The sequence below is a fragment of the Halichoeres trimaculatus genome, unplaced genomic scaffold (genome assembly GCF_033239565.1).
Source record: "Halichoeres trimaculatus isolate MK-OKI-2021-1 unplaced genomic scaffold, fHalTri1.1 fHalTri1_scaffold_2, whole genome shotgun sequence".
Classification (NCBI taxonomy): Eukaryota; Metazoa; Chordata; class Actinopteri; order Labriformes; family Labridae; genus Halichoeres; species Halichoeres trimaculatus.
In genome coordinates, this window is record NW_027437180.1 from 23,460,081 (window position 1) to 23,479,107 (window position 19,027).

A 19,027-nucleotide genomic window follows, 5' to 3' on the forward strand; every position below is an offset into this window, starting at 1 on the left:
GCTTCTGTATGTCTTACTTTTTCTAAAATAAAATGCAACTAATATTCTCTGATATGTGCCAAATGTAAAGGAAAAATGATATCTTTCTTTCGAAACATAAAAATGGATGCAGGCCTAGTTAAAACATTAAAACATGACTTGAAAGATGTGTTCCTAAGAGGTCATTGTGCAGAGAACAATGAAAATGATATGGCAAGCCTGGGCATTAATCCTTTAAACCATTAGCATTTGACCAGTGATATAAAGCATATGAACAAAACTGCAAGAATGTCACATCAACTAACCAACAGATAGAATGAATGGTGAGGAAAAAAAGAAGTCCTGAAGTGTTTTAGATCTTTAAGGAAAGGATTATTTTAAAAAACTGTTTTCATCCAGAAGGAAAACATTTGAAACATTAAGTTGAAGATGAAAGATTTTTGATCCACTTAGCTAATAGGTTCATGTAAGTCTGAATGGATTCCAACTCAAACTAAGTGGTTTGAATTTTTTATTAATCTGAGAATGAATGTGGGAAACCAAGTCTAAAAGAGTAAAGTAAGCCTGGAAACAGTCCGTGGGTATGCACAAGGTCAAAACAAAGACTGATTGGTTCAGATTTAAGAAGACCAGACTGTGTTTTGGTGGGGAAGTGTAAATGGACAACTGGACATGGAGCAGATATGTTCACAATGCTATGAACTCATATCCCCTTGAATATACAATTCATGTTTTGTTTTTGTTTTTTTGATATTTGTGCTATATTCTTGGATACAGTGTTGATCAATTCATACAATACATGTATAAAACAGATGGCTGGTTAAAAACTGTGGAGAAGAGTAAAGGTGGGCAACAACATCTGGTTGAACTCGTGGCCTGGGTCCTCACTGAGCCTGGGCAAGCACTCTGGCTCTTGTTACCATCCTTATAAAAGTCACCTATTTGCTCTGCATTGCCTTTGGTTGAGAACACAACTTGGCCTTGTTGTTCAGGATGAAGAAAGAGGCCTGTCATACATTAAACTAAATCTGCTGTGCAGGGTGTGAAGCATATAATGGTAATCCTGCACAAACTGAAGTGTGCTTTGACCTGAGTAACACAGGTTAAGCTCAATGTTAATGAGGGGTAATTACCTTGACATTATTAGACTTAGACTTAGGCATGAATCCTGCAGAGAAGCACTATGTATCGATTTAAGGGAGGCTGATGTAATGGCCTGAAACCCCCAGATCTATTAAGAGGAGTGCAGGTGCAAAGTCCCTGCTGAGATTGAAGAGTAACTGAGTTTTGTCACCTCTGAAATGGGTGTCTTTTAGCTTTTGGCCTCAATTCAAAGACAAAAATCTGATCTTTTTCTATCCATTTACGCCCAAGGGTTTACTCCTTCAGAGCTACAAATAATCTCATCAAACATGGACCAAATGGCAGCTTTAGGTATAAAATTTTCAGTTTTCAGTGAGAGAGGAGTGTATGATTGAATTTATACCAAAGGCACCGACATATCAGCCTTTTTGTGGAATAAGATTGCTCTTTGCATACACATAGTTACAATGTCCATATTTGCTGAGAGTATCATTAGATGGACAATTGTTTTTGTAACATTAACATTTTTTTGCTGTCTATTCAAAATGTGAATTTTATTTAGATTGATCTGGGATCAGTGGTAAGTCTCACTCATTTTTCCAACAGCCTAAAGGAAAGTTCAACCAAACAGTCCAGATGTGGAATATTTCCCACATCAGAGTTTAGTAATGTACTAAACTTCAGAACTAATCACAGAACCTGAATTTGATCAAGTACAGAAGTTAAAGAAGCCTTGGATGTGGTATGGTATGAACACACAACTCTTGGTGCACATAAAATCTGGAAGCCCTAAACTATTGCAGCAGAAATGAGAACTAAAATGTGCTGCTTCCTTGGAGAGCGTATGCACATCACTTCTCCATTTACCAGGAAAAAAACGAGCTGTGTATATTAAACCAAATGACCTGTAACTGAAACTTGGATCTTTTGGTCTTCACCTTAATAGCACACAGCTTGGCAGAGAGGGTGCTGTCAAATCATCAAAACTTTTAAAAGCTTCTGTCTCATCATACAGGGCTTACATTTGGCATGCCACTGGGGTGCGTGTAGGTGCCCCTAGTTTCCTGATTTCAACTGTTACTCAGGAAGCAGTCCTATTTTTTTTAATGCAGATGACACTTAAGTATAGGATGTGTCCTGGGTCCTGTGCTGTGTTTCAATATGTAAAAAGCAGTCACGGCAATTTCATGTAAAAAGCAAGGACTTTTGCATCTGTACCCTTGAATTATACGCCTTTCACGTGTAGGACTTCACAACACAATTTCCACTTAAAGGCAATATAAACTACAATTATGCAAATACTGAAGTTCTATATTACATTGCCTTTGCCAAGAAACCTTGAGCAAAACAATACACTTATTCTTTCCTCAAAAATGAAGGGTTATTGCAGCACAGCAGCAATTGTAGTTATTATTATGAATACTAAACAGAGACTGGCGGATGGAGGCAGTGGATGTAAGAAGGCAGTGTAGTAATATAGCAGTAAATTGACTGTAAACACACATTGGAAGAGCCGCACATATGCATCGGGAGGCTAACATGTTCCTAATATTTGAATACAAATTTGCAGCAGCCGGTTCAGGAGCTGTATCATGATCACCTAATTAGGATTCATAAAAGAGTCTGGTTTCCCCGGAGGTTCAGACAAAGGTTGGAGTAAACACACCTTTAGAGGCATTCTGTAAGTGAAGCCTGTATATGAATAGGAAATACCTTTAATAGTTGTTGTATGTGAAAGCAAACAGCTAATTACTACATCCCTAGTTTCAAGTCCCGCTGGGGCTTTTTGTTGCATGTGTTTCCTTCACTCTCTGTCCCCCTCGTTTCCTGTTATATATTGGCTTTGCCTTTCCAAATAAAGGCAAAACATAAGGCAGCCTGTTTAAGTAATCATGCACTCCTGCAGTCATGGGGTTTGAATTTGAAAAAAAAAAAAAGTGGGAGAAAAACAAAAATCTATTCAAAAAGCTTTTCACTAAACTAGAAAAACACCACAAAGTAAGGTGTGTTTGTGTATTCAATATAAAATGTAACTCTATAAAAGGTAAAAGCATGTTTTTTATTTTGAAAATTTTTAAGCTGACATTTGTTCTGGTGGTCGTGACATTATGCAGCATTGTGCAGCCTTGTAAGAAAAGGTGACATTTGGTCAGTAATCTGACATGAGGGCTCTTAGTAGTTTAACACATTAAAGTCTGTGCTGTTCAGAAAGAATAATGTGGCTTCACAGACATCATGTCAACATTGGTTCACTTCAGTTATGAGCATGAATCAGTTATGAATCAATTTATCAACAAACCTTATTGCTCCATTCTGGTGAGTTTGTTATCTGTTTGCAGCATGGTTTTACTAATTAACTAAACACAAGAACTGCACACACTCAAAGTTGGAGGAAATCAGTAATGTGAATGAGTTTACTTGGTGACCTACCTTTTTCTGAGGTAAAGGATAAAGGGTCTTGATAGCTTATTGTGCATTCTGAACTGTATCCTAGGTCGCAACTTCTTTTCATCGTCAACACCTCCTCTGTCTGCTCTCTACACACTGAAAGACAAATGTAACAACTGTGTGTTCATCTATTTGATCTGATTTGTGTTGTTGAGCTGATTGAACATTGGTGTTTGTGTTTAGTTATCAAAGTGTAAAGCATAGATTGAATAAAATATGGATGTAGCCTCCACAAAATCAACAATGAAATGAAGCCAACCTGTGGATGCAGCCATATTGGATATGACGCAGACTTTGAGCTTCTTTTCCAACAGTTATAGGGAGCCCGTCAGTCACCTGAGCTAATCTGTGTCTCTGATTTGACAATCAGACAATCCTAATATCATCTAAACCACCGAGATAGACCCCCTGCCCCGATAAGAAGCGTTAGTGTATAATTAGCACATCATTTTTGAACCAGACTGTGAATAGGTTTTCTAATGTCATAGAAGTCTAATTTTGGCTTGGTGTGTATGTGGTTTCTGGTCTTTCTTGGCCAGCCTCAAGTGGATTCTCGATGAACAGCAACTTTTGGCACTTCCGCATCGGCTTCATTTTTCAAAACTGAATGTTTCCCTTGATATAAAGTAGCAATGAAGGTGTCTAAAAGGTCAGCTATGAACATACACTGTATAATAAATGGATATCAGTATTTTGCGCTGTGACGCTGATTGGGTGAGCTTGCAATCTTAATATTTTCTAAACTGACGAGTTTGAAAAAAAAATTACATTCTGTTCATCGTGTGTCGTTAGAGTAATTAGCGATTCAGACAGGAGACAGCCTCAAGCGAACAATCGACTAACTGCAGATTTTAGCACTTCATTATTTCCTCATAATAGTTGCCGCTTGCCTACAAACAGGAGCTCTGGCACAATTTCACTCTGAAGGACCATCACCCTGCACATCGAGATTTTTATCTTATGACATGTACCTCTCTGCTACCACCTGTTGGATAGGGATGTGTAATGCACATGTAACATATTCTTGATTAGTTTTAAAAATCTTCAACCTCTTATATTGATGAGTAAATGTGCATGTTTGGCTTAAAACAGGTCAGTAAAAGCATAGACCTGAATCAGGGCTGTGAAGACAAGTTAAACTTAGAGGCAATGTATTTGCCTGATTTATGCTGTTATGGTTAAAATATTTGAATGCATGTTTAATTCTAAGATTTTAGGAATCCATTACTCTTAGTTAATTTAGTTTTGTTGTAAAGGTCTACTTGCCATCACTTTTTTAAATCTTGTATCTTATAAGAATAATAACACAACTTACATCTGTGGTTGTATGTAAAAAATGTGCATGAATGTGATTGAATGTAAAAAAAAAATTAGAAAAATTAAAAAGCTAAAATCTTAAGCACCTGAAACTTTCTAAAAGCCCTGTTGGTTTTCTTTTTCTATGGTGGGGGTTCGCACTGACAAGCAGCTAAATTATCACTCGGAGCCCACTCCACCTCAGAATATCAATGTGTTTTCTGCATCTCCTCATTACACCACTTCCATCTGTATCGTTGTCTTTTCCAAGGATGCTGCTGGACATTAACTTAATTTCCAACGGCCACATGGTGGCTTGGTTTATAACAATGGTAATCAAATTATGAGCCTAATTACCTGCCTGAGGCTCAACAGTTTGAAATGGATCGGCTGCGTTTTAGTGCACTCTGAATAGTGGACTCTGTCATTTAACAAAGAAATCTGATGATGATGATTTAGTCAGCTAAATGGTCAACCATACACGTGGATGTTGAAAAATGAATTAAGTTTCAAGAATTGACCATGACAGAAAAGTGTGATTTGTCAGAGAAGGTCTGAGCAAAACTGCATTTGTCTTTATCAAGGCATTATTAATGTTTGGTTATAGTAGCCTTGCGCTGGTCATTGAGCCTCTTATTAAAAGGCCACTCTTTGTTAAAGTGGAGTAAATACTATACAGTGTGTCTGTGCTGGCTCTGTGGTCGACAGACTGGCAGGATGAAGGTGTCACCAGCAAGCAGATAAATGCAGAAAAATAGTATTGTTTCTGGGGATTTAATAAGCAAAGAAAACCAAATCCGAACTCCTGCTTAACAGTTTTTTGCCCCACAGTTGCCACAGTTAGATGGATGGACAAGTCACTGATCCCAGACAAAGAAATAATAGATGGAGGAACTTCTTAAAGGGGGAAAATAAGACATCAAGTAAGGAAGGAGATAGTTCTTCTTATGTCTTTCTGTTTCTGTTTGAGAAGGAATTTACAAACCAGACCCTGATCCGTCACACTTAACGGGCAAATTCATTAATTTGTATGCAGGGACACACTCTGCACATGTAACATTTTCATTTTTTTTTTTTTTTAACCCCAAAGCCGGTTGCATCACCCTTTATGTTATGAACTCCTCACACACGTCATAGCTTAAGTAATTGGGGCAAACGTTTCAAAATTTACTCTTCATTTTTCAGACGTCATGTGCCAGTGTTAAGCATGGTGCTGAGATAAAAAATGTATATGCTGTTGCTTCTCATATCCCCCTCCTCTTGTGTTTGTGTGTGTGTGTGTGTGTGTGTGTGTGTGTGTGTGTGTGTGTGTGTGTGTGTGTGTGTGTGTGTGTGTGTGTGTGTGTGTGTGTGTGTGTGTGTGTGTGTGTGTGTGTGTGTTCCTCTCAGTCACAGGACAGGTAGTACGACCCCCCACAAACGCTCTTCAGTACGCGCTGCCAAATGTGCGCTTTGCAGTTGCGCGCTCGATGCTCCTCTTCAGGAATATCTTTTCTGTAAAAGGTTTTTTTCGCACCATTTTGATTTTCTGGAAAAATATCGTAAGACCTTAGTGGTGGCAGAAACAATGGGAAGACTCTGAAAATCTCGCTGTACAGACTTAGGTGAGTAGATTTCATCTTTCTTCTTGTATTTCCAGTCTGGAAAATTACCACGTGTCGCTAAGTTTGCTTGTTATTATCAAAAAGAATGACATTAAGACATTTTCCTCTAAACAAAACAAACTGCCGCTAGATTAATGGAAAACTGTAGATGTAACCCCTAACGTCACTTCATCGGATACATAATATTCCAGGAAAACTAGGATGGTCTTACGGCTTGCGTAAAAGTAGTCCCCCCCAAATAGTGAAATAGTTTTGAGCAGTGGTACCTCACGTCCATAGTAGAAAATCCAGTGGTCATAAATGAAAAAAAAGTGTGTCTATATATATATATATATATATATATATATATATATATATATATATATATATATATATATATATATATATATATATATAAAATGTATTTATTTTTCAAGGTTTTTATTTATTTATTTACTTATTTTTTTTATACCAAAGCTAAGGTATATATATATTATTAATTTCATAGTCCAGCAGAGAAAAATGAAAGTACAGCCATATGAGGATCGTTTTGCAGCCTCAATTTGTTCAAAATGTTTGTTTGCTGTTAGTATCCACAGCTTCTGTTACATTTTTCACTCTGCAGTATCAGTTAAAGGCATCATCTCTGGTGTGTCGCTGTGACATTTGCTGAAATTCAACAGACCTTGTCAAATTTGGAAAAGTTGATTTGATGTAACACTAAAGATAACATTGTGTGGGTTTTGCGATTTTGAAAGTTTTAATATTACAATTCAGCAAAGTCACACAACCTGAAACAAATCCCTGGACTTTTAAAAAAATCTTGTTGTTGTATTTTTGAATCATTACACCCTTTCAGCAAATGTGACCAAACCTTCTATTTACAGCAGGCACAAACATGAACTTGAGAAATGAAATCTCACAGTTACAGTGACTCTTTTCACATTCGAACAGCTGTAAAATAGAAATTGGTCTTGCCAACTAATTTTTCTATGGCTATTCACTACTTTGCCATTCAAGATGCACATTTTATTCAGCACTTTGTCACAGAAACTAACCAGCTGTGATGTCAAGAAAATTTGTTCCTCAGCCAATAGATGACATTCATTTCATTATTATTCATTGGACTTTTTGTCCATGTTGCTATGTGAATGCAGAATGTATCCATCGCATAACACCAGTGAGCAGTTTTAGAGTATAGAGTAGTCATCTGGAGCCAGATCATGTTTGTCTTTTATTGAAGCTGTTGTTCATCTCTTTGCAGGGTGACTTATGGAGACTGTTAGCCATGGACACAGCAGATCAACTTAATACAACCCAAGCTGAAGATTCATTGCCTCTTCTGAAGTCTTCAAACTGCTGCTCCACTGCAGACACAATGATGGAGGAGAACTTCTTTCAGCTGGATGACAGCACAAAGCTGGTTGGAGTTCGCGTTGCTCTCATCCTGGCTTACAGCACAATCATCCTGTTTGGAGTGATTGGAAACTCTTTGGTTATTTATGTTGTCTTCAAGTTTAAAAATCTACATACTGTCACCAACTTCTTCATCGTGAATCTGGCTGTAGCAGACCTGCTGGTGAACACGCTGTGTTTGCCTTTCACCCTTGTCTACACGTTGTACGGTGAGTGGAAGTTTGGTCAGGTGTTGTGCTTCATGCTGCCCTGTGCTCAAGGTATTGCTGTCCACGTTTCCATCATCACTTTAAACGTCATCGCCCTGGACCGCCACCGCAGCATTGTCTACCACACAGAGACCAAGATGTCCAAAGAAATGTGTGCCCTGGTCATTGCTATAACATGGGCTGTTAGTGCACTGCTAGCCAGCCCACTCGCCATTTTCAGGGAGTATGGGACAATAGATCTCTCTCCTGATGAGTCAATCCAGGTGTGTACAGAGAAGTGGCCGGGAAGCAGCATGAACGGAAGCATTTACAGCATAACAGCACTTCTGATTCAGTACGTGTTACCTCTGGTGGTCACGTCCGTCGCCTACATCCGCATCTGGAATAAACTGAAGAACCACATGGCCTGTGCAGGTCGAAATGACAGGAACCATCGCAGGAAGAAGACCATGAAGATGCTGCTGACAATGGTGGTGGTGTTCGCAGTCAGCTGGTTGCCATTTCATGCATTCCAGTTGGCAGTTGACATCGACAGCACGGTGTTGTACATGAAGGATTTTAAGCTACTTTTTACTGTTTTCCACATTATGGCTATGTGCTCCACATTTGCCAACCCGATCCTGTATGGATGGATGAACAACAACTACAGGACAGCCTTTCTCTCTGTGTTCAACTGCTATCGACCCTTCAGTTTTAGGCAAAGACAATCCAATGGCAGAGAGAAACAAAAAGATGAGGACAAAATTTACACAGACTGCAGATCAACGAATCTTTAAAATGAATAAAGTTTCCGGATTTTTGATTGTGTTGTTTGTATTTGGTTTGTCGGCATTCTGACCTCTGAAAACACGGTACAACTCCAGTTCCAAAGTTGTTGGGATGCTGTGTAACATATTCATAAAACAGCAGAATTTGATGTTTTTGAGATTGTTTAAAGTAAATACTTGATTAAAAATACTGAAAAAAAACCTTGGGAAGTTTCAACTGAGCAGTTTGATTTTTTGATGGAAAACATGAATACAGCTTTATGTCAGTTGTATTCAAAGTTGACATCAGGGCTGATTTATTCTAGTTTTGTGTTTCACAATGAGCCAAATGTCCTCAGTGGGTGATGAGTCAGGACTGCAGACAGACCATTTTAGCACCCGGTCTCTCCCATTACGGAGCAATGCCGTGGAAATACATGCAGAATGTGGTTTGACATTGTGTTGCATGGCTGCCCTGGAAAGCAATCTGAACATGTTCAAAATGCTTCAAAGTCTGTTTATTTTGCTCTGCATCAATAGCACCTTTCTGGGTCTGTAAGCATTCTAAGTAAGCTCTACACCATAAAGGACACAATGTCCATGATTTGCAGTGATTTCCATGAGAGAGACTCTGTTTGGTGCAGTACCACCTGAGGGCCCTGCAGGACCTCTGGGCCATCAATGTTTTTTTTTTTTTTTGGCTGTCCCTTTTCTACAAAGATTTCTTTGAATCCTTCAGTGGTGGCTTGTTCTGTAGACGATTAAATCCCCCAGTTCTTTGTAATCCTGAGCAGAGGAACTTAATTCTAATATTGTTCAGCTATTCAGTTACACAGCCTCTCACAGAGCGATAAACCTCTTTCCATCATTACCGCTGAGAGACTCAGGCTCACTGGACTCATTAACTTAGTAAAAAAAATTCTCTGGTGCTGATGCTGGCAGAAACTTTTCATATTGCACATCATTGACATAAAGCAAAATACAGAATAAGTTTTCTTTGTACTTTTTTTTCTGGTGAACACAAGATGTAAGTACTTTGCACACCACCAAAATCTAATTTTTCAAAATGTATACAGTGTCCCAGCTTTTATGGAATGATATTCTTCTTTTTAGAAGAAATTTGTGCTGGAAGACATTTTTAAAAAGGGCTTCAAATTCAAAAATCAACTTCAAATTTAGCACCAAGTTACTGTTGTTAAAATGTAAAGAGCCACCAGAAAAGGAAGTTCTGGATGGAAATTATTTATTGCTGACTGGTTACACTGAAACTCCCAGAACTGATCGGGGAATATAACCTTGTCACCTTGTGCCGATGGGTTACAAGATTGCTGTCTTTACTGATTTGTACCTTTCAGCCCATTAGTGTTTGAATAAAGCTGTTGTGGATTAAACTTGTTTTTGTCCTTGGAGTAACTGCTGGTATGGTTTTGTTTAATGTGATCTGTTTCTCTAGAAAGTATTTGAATGTTTTCAGTCTCAAATAAAAAAAACGCAACACAACCTTTGGAGCTTTCCTTTAATTCACCAACCCACTTTCAGCATCTCTCCTGGGACATCTTCTTTAGACAGAGCAATTCTTTATGATCGATTTTCATCCTGAACTGTATGCAAAGACTGTCCAGCCATAACAGTCCACGTGTAACAAAGAAGATCTTGGCTGCTGAAAGCTGAACTACCTGAATTGCCTTCAGTTTTACCTGGAGCTTTACAAGAAGTGGCAACATTTCTTTAAAATTCTTCTTCTCAGGCAGCACCCAAGATCAGATATCCAAAAACAAAACAAAACAAAAAAAAACAAAAAAAAAACAAAAAAAAAAAGGAGACTGTTGCCCCATACATCTAAAGCAAAATGTCCTGCTTCCTGATGACAATGAAAAAAAAGCATGGGCAGTGTTAAGATATAAAGAAATGCAAAAAAATAAAATAAAATAAAATAAAATAAAATAAAATAAAATAAAATAAACAAAATCTCACTGTAATTGTTTAGGTAAAGGTCCAGTTGAAAATGCGAGGGAACCACGGGGAGCAGGAGGAGAAACCTTGAAGAATACTGGAGGCAGGAACAAAGGTTCAAACACCAGAAAGAACCAATGATCTGACAGCACAGGAAGAAAAACAGACTAAATACACACTGGAGTGGGAAAAGGTGTGGACAAGGGACAGCAGTGAAACTAATCAAAGTGTAGGGAAACACAACAGCAGGAAGTAAAACTTAACAAGACACACAAGGGCAAGAACTACAAAATAAAATAGGAAGCATAACTGACTTACCTTAGAAACGTCAGTAAAAAATGAACGGCAAAGAGTAAAGACATGGGTCACTAATAAACAACACAGAAATGAAAACACTGGGACAAAAACAAGATTGTTCTTTTGACCCTTTGTGTTTCTCCCTCTTCCGATATCAGTTAAAGTAGGAAATGAAAGGAGCAGAAAACAGAAAATAATACTGTATCAAAAAAAAAAAAAGCTTCTGGCATAAATAAGTGCAATAATAACCTATTTCAGGGCCACCCTGTAAAGAAGTTAACTGTGGTTTTTGTGCTGAAAACCCAGAGTTCACAGTTTCGTCATTAACCTTCAATCCTGCTTTGTGGCTCCAGCCCCAGGTGTACTTTTCAGAGCGTCCTAACATTAATGAGAGTGCAATATTGAGATTGCTTTTAGCTGTGAGGTACAAATCCAGAAGAGATATTACCAGAAAAACAGCAGGAATAATACCCAGCAACACTTTGGTGTAAAATCAGGGACTGGATTGATATGTGATGTTTGCTATGGTTTATGCTCCTGAGACCATCAGTGGGAACATAGACTTTGATAAATGTATTTTTAAGGCCTGAAATCTTTCAAATGAGGAGTTTCATAAAAGTAAAGTTTTTCCTTTTTTTTTTTTTTTTTTTTCAAAATCATCCAAAGCAAGATTCACAACATGTGAGATGTTTGATGGCATAGGGCAGTAAAAATACTTGCTTCTACAAGTGCAGGACAAATCAGCAACTATACAAAATAGGTTGGTATTGTCCACATGTGGGCCCCAGAGTTAACTCAAACCTAAAGTTCTTCACGGGAGCTTTTTATGTTGGGAAGGAAATTCTCGAATCAGGTATACAGTATGCCACACCTTTAAAGAAATAGGACCCCCCCCCAACTTCAGTGTTTTTATGCCATTTTTGAAAGTAAAGCTCTTGAGACTCTTCACAAAGTTTATTAAATCATTTCCTTTCCTTGCTGAAACACTGCTTGTACCTGTTCCAAGCTGAAAGAATAAGAAATTTTTCACACGGGCAGAGGACATAAAATGACAGCATAACCTCTGTTATGTCACTGAAAGAGGCAATTTCATTTACAGGGTTGTCAGATTTAACTTAGCATCTCCTTCCACACTGTGAGTCAAGCAATCAAGTATTTCATTTCAACTCAATTCAATCTGATTCTGGGTCATGGCAGAATAAGAGTAATTCCACCCATAGAAAAAAGAAAAAAGAAAAAAGGAAAATGGAATCTCAATAAAAATCACCCACAATTCACATGTTCACATTGCATATAACATTAATATAACTTATTCAAAATAAAAGTTCAGTCTTATTGTTCTTTATAAATGAGTCCAATAAAGTCCCATAAATCTCAGTGATGTGACCCCCCTGTATGAATAAAGATTGTTATAATGGTTGCCATAGAAACTGGCTGTCAGTGAATACTTCAATGTAAGAGACAAAAAGGCTCAAAGAAAGGAATTGTTTTTTTTTTTGTAAACTTTTTCTTTCCTTTTCATGTAAGGTAATTTGATCTGTGCCAATTCAAAACTGTGCAGATACAGTGTGGGTCACTTTGGGCTCTGATTTGTGCATGAAGCTTGCACACACACACACACACACACACACACACACACACACACACACACACACACACACACACACACACACACACACACACACACACACACACAAACCAATATATGCTGTTTACCAGGAATGTCCAATGGGCCATCTGTATTTTATGCTTTCAAAATCATCCATGGTACTCAGTGACGAGTTAGCTTGCAGAAAATTTAAAGAGAACTTCTTAACCCAGTGCTAATGGATGGATACTTGCGTCCTTCTATCATAGATGTTTTATAATTTGATCTTTCTCTGAATAATCGGAACTTCGTAATTATACAGCATTGAATGAAAGGACGAGTTTACATTGCACAACACGGCACGGGAAATGTCCTTGTGACAGCATCCTTTTCCAAATGTCTGCAAATCAGCACAGTGAAACTCTGTGGCCTCTACCATGTTGGTGTCTGTCTGTGGGTGCATACATTGGCTGTTTTCCAAACCGCTTGCTACATACTACATGTGAATGTCTACATGTGATATCTTTAAATCACCACAACAATCAGACATGAGAAATATTTCTACGAGGTGTATTCCTTTCTTAAAGTTTGACCACAGCCCATCTGGAATGGCTGGAGAGTTGGATTTTTGACCTATACTGCAGCCAGCCACCAGGGGGAGCAGTTTTTGTGGTGACCTCACTTCGAGCCAAGCAAGATGACGTCCATTTTTTTTACAGTCTATGGTAAACACCTCTTTTCATCTAGACTTCACTTCTATCTCACGGACCATATAACGTTAATGTTGTTTTGTTGTAGTTATATTGCTGACTCATTCCACTAGATGGCGGTGATTCACCTTAATATACCACCTGCATTGACAAACAGCGTTTGCGCCGTGCATTGTGGGAAACAGTATGCCAGGTGGACTGGTCTGTTGCATACTGAAAAAAAATTCCGGGATCAGCAGGACATCCAGGGATCCAGGGAGGTTTTGCATACTGACTTCTTCATACTAAATTTTGGCCACTGAGTTGAGTTGTGTGTTGAGGAAGATACAGAGTGGTGTAAGGTGTACAAGGTGTAAACTAACCCCCCCCCCCCCCCCCCCCCCCCACACACACACACACACACACACACACGCACACACACACACACACACACACACACACACACACACACACACACACACACACACACACACACACACACACACACGCACACACACAGTTTTGGAATTTCTTGGTCCCACTATCACACCTCTGTGACATCTACATTGAAGGTAAGAAATTGCAGGAGAGTAAAGTCCTTTCTTCAACTGGTATTGTAAAAAGGATCAGATACAAAAATTTGACCAGAACGGGAATAATTATAAGCCTGCTCTATCTAAGTCCAAACGCTGCTCCAACTTTTCTCTTCTCACTCCAAATTGAGTGCTTGCCTAGAGAATCAAAATTTCAAGAAGTATGTTAAAAGTAGAACTGTGTTCGCTGAGTGATTCTTTAGAGAAGAGAAGAATCTCAGATCCACTTTATCTTTGTCTAAACCTCATTAGAACAATTACCCTGGCTAGTGATTCAGCCATCATTGCACTCTCAGTTTATTAAGTGAAGTGGATAGCCCATTAGTATCAATGGAGCACTTCTAAAGTTTGAACAAGAGCCAATATCTAACTCTTCAGACATTCCCTCTGCTCCTTACAACAGCACAGATATCTGCTGCTTCACTCCTGACTCGGTCGACAAACCATGTTTGATTATCACAAACCAATGATGGTTACATTAAACCCATAAAAGGTGTTTAACATTTTATTGTTTGAGTAACATGTGGGGAAAATGTGTGTTTTGTGAATTTTCTATATCCAAGAGAAAAGTTAGATAACAGTGCAATCTGTGCAATCACCGGACATACTTATGAAATAAATAATGCCTGAAACCAGTGTGAATGATTCAAAGTGCAACCAAACATAACTCTCCTGGTGTTAGCAATCAGGAACTGACGGCATTAATTACAGGAACCATTATATACAGCACACCATGGATGGCACGCTGTATACTATGAGCAGAAAATACAAGAAATCATTTGTCTGTCAGTATATTTCACACAATGTGCCTGACATGCCTGACATAAAATCAATGAATGAATCGATGTGCTACTTGCCATCAAAGTGACCAATGTGAGTCAAAAATAAGCAACCATTAACACCGTTTTTGACAAAATTCCTCATGAAGCTGGTTGAAAAGATATGTAAGTGCTAGTTTCAGTCACAGCAGCAGACTTTCAAAAGGCCTTGATGAGTTCTAAATCGGAAAAAAGACTTCTGTTACCCCTGGCTTGAATCCAGGATGGTTGCTCCCTTCATCAAGAATAAAAAGCTGTCTTTTCACCAGAGTTTGTTGGCAAATTTGTCCTGTTTGCTACACTTCTACAGTTTCATTTAGCAGACGCTTTTGTTCAAAGTGACAAGAGCTGTGAAGTGACATGTCTTGTGTAGTAAAACTGATCCCAACAATAGTATTGTGAAAGTCCCATAGACATGTTATGTTTCTTTTGGTTGTTCAGTGTTAGATTTGCAATGTGCAGGTCTTAATGAGGGGTTAATCAGGATGAAGATGCAAATCCACAGGGAAATTGGAGTTTTTGTGCTTTTTCTTTTGATTTCTTTTTATTTTCATCAGAATCTCATGTGGATACATTCTCATTATTCTGAAACTGTTGTGTGATTTACATTTGATGGACTTGTCATTATGCTCTTCAGCCTGGGTGAAGATAATAATAATGGTAATTTGCAGTAATTAAACCAAGTCTGGAAAGTTTAGTTATTATTAATGATGCAGGCTTGAACCACAAACACGTAAATGAACACTTGTTGGGTACATGAAGCACAAGAGATTTCTGATATAGGGTTTTGATATATCTAACTTTGTCTCAAGCTTTGATATGCACTGAGGTCTTTGTTATGTGTTTGACCTACAGTCACAGATATATGTAGATGTTTGTGAGTGTTTTCATAATGGCTCCGGTAGGAAGCCGTACCCGGCGTTCTTATTAGGCGGACGAGAGGAGTTCCTCCCCTCCCCGTCTCGTCTTTGTTTGCAGCGGGAGAATAATTACCACTATCTGCTTTTACAGTGATTACACCGGTGCTCAGGTTTTGAAGAGCCCTTCCTGTTGACCAGGTTCTCACTGATTTACTTTGTGTGTACGTGAGGACTCGAGGCAGAGGGACATTAGCTCTGCATCTCTGTTTTTAGTAGGACTTTCATGGTGTTTTCAGCGCTGAATCAATAGCTGTTCCTTTAACTGTCCAACATTATTGAGCAGCTGCTGCAGCCACAAAGTGTACCCTGAGGAGGGGGATACTTTTCTAATCAAGTCAAATGAACAATAGCTTTGACAACTAATTAAATTCCTCCTGGTTGGCTGATTGTATTCTGGCTTTTCTGGGAGAAAGCACTTAGCTTGCTCCCCCTGACCATCTCTTGGTTTTCCATTCATAATTTAATATATGATTTATGACATTGTGTCAGTCCACTGAGTATTGATTTTTTTTTCAATTAGTGTTATTCCACATGCAGAATAATTAAGTGGAGTCTGCAGTCAAACACAGTGTGGCAGAAAATGTATCAGAACTGGTGTAGTCAAAACACAAACCCTAGAAAAATGGTGGCACTTGAAATTCTTCAGCTCCTTGACACTGTTTGATTGTTCTGATGCGAATACTTCCTGATATAATGTTGAAAACCAAACCCGAAACAAGTGATACTGTCCCCCTGCTTTGAGTCTCTCCTCACTGGCCTTCAGTGGCAGCTTGAATCAAATGCAAAGCTCTTCTTCTAGCTTACATAACAGTGATATGAACGGCGTAACTGCAATCCCTCATCCAGGACTCTACTCTCGCTTGCTACGCTCTACCTGCGCAAGATGCCCGATGCTCCCAGCCCAGCACGGCTCTAAACCTCTAGCTGGACTCTTCTACTCTGCTGTTTCCAAATGGTAGAATGAATTACCCAACTCCATAAAATCCACAGAGTCCCTTTCTACTTTAAGAGACATCTGAAGACCCACCTGTTCAGGGGACGCTTTGGCACTTAATCTGACCCTTCTCCTCTTTGTCCACAGGAGTCAAATGAATCAGGTCTCAGACCCAGTTCTTAAGCCGTGTTTCCACCAAGCAGTCTGGGTCGGTTCAGTATGGTCTGGCATGGTTTGGTACAGTTAAACCTGATCCTGTTTGCGTTTCCACAGCAAAACTGTGCCCTCTCGTGGTAGGCGGCGTGTAAGCCGGATGCCGAAAGCCGCGGCTGTTAAAGAATAGTATGATGCCATAGCAACGCGACACAGTTTACCCCACTAATAAATCCAACAAAGAAGAAAAACGCGACACAGTAAACTAAAAGCATAGCTGGAAGACATGCAGCATTTCGTCCTCTCTGTGATTGGCATGTAGCTCTTTGATACAAAGTGCAATCCAGCTTTGTTTCAGAGAAGTCTGTGTGCCACCAGGAGAAATGCAGCCGCTGTCGGGGTAAGTGCCGATTCCTCTGATGAATCAATGGTCTGCAGTTTGTTGCTCCACCTTCCGAGAGCAGATCGGTTCAGTCTAGCACCCATACAAAAGGGTCCCAAAAAGTTGGACGGCTTGTCTCGGTTTTTGGGGATCTGTCCTGGGATAAGTCAGTGGAAACGCCGTAAAATGCGCTCCGTACCGAGACAAAACCGCACCGGTCTGCTAGGTGGAAACGAGGCTTTAGTGAATATTTAGCACTGATTATTGAATGTTGTATAAGTCAAAAGATATTGATGACCACACGTGGCCAAATAATTTAAAAAAGAATAAAAAAAAAACAACTTCTCCTGGCTCTAGATGGCAGCTCCTGTGACCAAACAAAGTTTCAACTTGCTCAAGTTTTCTTGGCTGCAATTACAGTTAGCATTCAGACTAATCTTATAAATATTTATTCATTGATCTAGGAAAAATCAATTAAAGCAAATTCGGCCTTATTATTGTTGTAAATCAGTCAAAAACACATTCCACACTAGCACAACATGCAGCCCTTGTTCTGCAGCTAGCATGGTAGCAACACTTACCTAGGACAGCCAGCAAACACGTAGCTTCATTTTTATACATTTTTAATCTTTTTTTTCCCTTTTTCCTGTGAATCCTCTATAGGCAAATATCTGTGGTGGGTGTACCCTTAAACTGTTCTTTTTCCCCCTCCCTTCATATTTTCATGTGTTGTTAACTTTTTCTTTTAGTGCAATTAGCATAGAAGGCTATTCCAGTTTAGTCAGAGGTTACCTGTTTGAGCTGCTGAGAAACAACCGTATATTTTTGAAATGTGAAAGAGTCTGAATGTAACTTAGGTGATATGTTCCTGTTTTGTAATGATATGAAGCTCAGCTTTTACTCTATGGAAATTTAAATTCCAAAAGAGTGATTAGTGCTTTGTTAAGACATCAATTTTCAGGCTCTGCCAACCTGAACCAGTGTTTCTGCTTCTTTGTTTGAAGTTTTAGGGGTTCATTCACTTGCCTCATATGATACACTTTGTGAGAATATTATTTGCAGCAATTTCAGCTAACACACATTTAGACAAAGCATAGCACATACAGTGAATAAAAGTGGTAGGCATTCCTTAGCTCTATATACTTCTTGTGGCCAGAGATTGACTCGAAGGCTTCCTGTTGCCATGTGGGCAGGTCAAAAGGCTGAAAATTGAGACATGAGCTCCCCCAACTGTTTCTTCAGGGTCCTACTGTATGAGCTGGTTGCTTTTAAATCTGTCTAGTGTAGTGATTCATTTATGTGGGCTAAGTAAGTTACCTTTGCTATAAAATCAGAGGAGTTTATGGTTTTTGGATTGGGAGGCTGGCGCTGCCATACCATGTGACAGTTGTAAATCCTGAACAGTCACTTCTTTCTGTCCTCACTTACTCATTAGCTTACTGTGATTTCTGAATTTAGGATAGGTTTTTTACTTAAATGTGATATTAGTCCTGTAATTTACAAAGACAAGGTCGACTAATCATGGTGCCATCTTTATCCTCAGCAGACTCCCCTGCTACCTGCCTTGCAGATGGGGAATGAACACAAACGCATGAAATTCAACATGATCAATTTTACCATTGCTTTGAAAATAAAGCACATCCCCGAGTTGTGAGTAACTCCCTAAAAACTAAGAACAATCTTACTGCACTTTATTAAGCTACATAATCCCTGCTGATATAACAAGGAGTTATATTACGTCTTTGAGCTCTGGTCTACCACACCACAGCGAACTGTCTCACAGAAAGCTGCTGCCCGTTCTATTACTCAAAAAGAACAGATGATGAAGGACAGCTAAATACAGATTCAACCACGTGTGTGCCCTTTCACTTTTATTATTGAGACATTTGGTTATTTAATTCTGCCACTTGAAGTCTGTTAATGGAAACAGTAAAAAATAA

General features: G+C 38.9%; 1 protein-coding gene across 1 annotated transcript; it reads left to right on the top strand.

Annotated features, from left to right (window-relative positions):
* The first annotated feature begins 6,338 nt into the window (after positions 1 to 6,338).
* On the top strand, positions 6,339 to 8,790 carry npy2r (neuropeptide Y receptor Y2). Its single transcript, XM_074662573.1, has 2 exons — positions 6,339 to 6,410; positions 7,654 to 8,790. The coding sequence occupies exon 2, from the start codon at positions 7,678 to 7,680 to the stop codon at positions 8,788 to 8,790; it is 1,113 nt and encodes a 370-aa protein (XP_074518674.1). The 5' UTR covers positions 6,339 to 6,410; positions 7,654 to 7,677.
* Positions 8,791 to 19,027: the final 10,237 nt, after the last annotated feature.

Bases quoted from the DNA above. Each gene is read 5' to 3' on its own strand.
- npy2r (XM_074662573.1), top strand. From the start codon at position 7,678: ATGGACACAGCAGATCAACTTAATACAACCCAAGCTGAAGATTCATTG.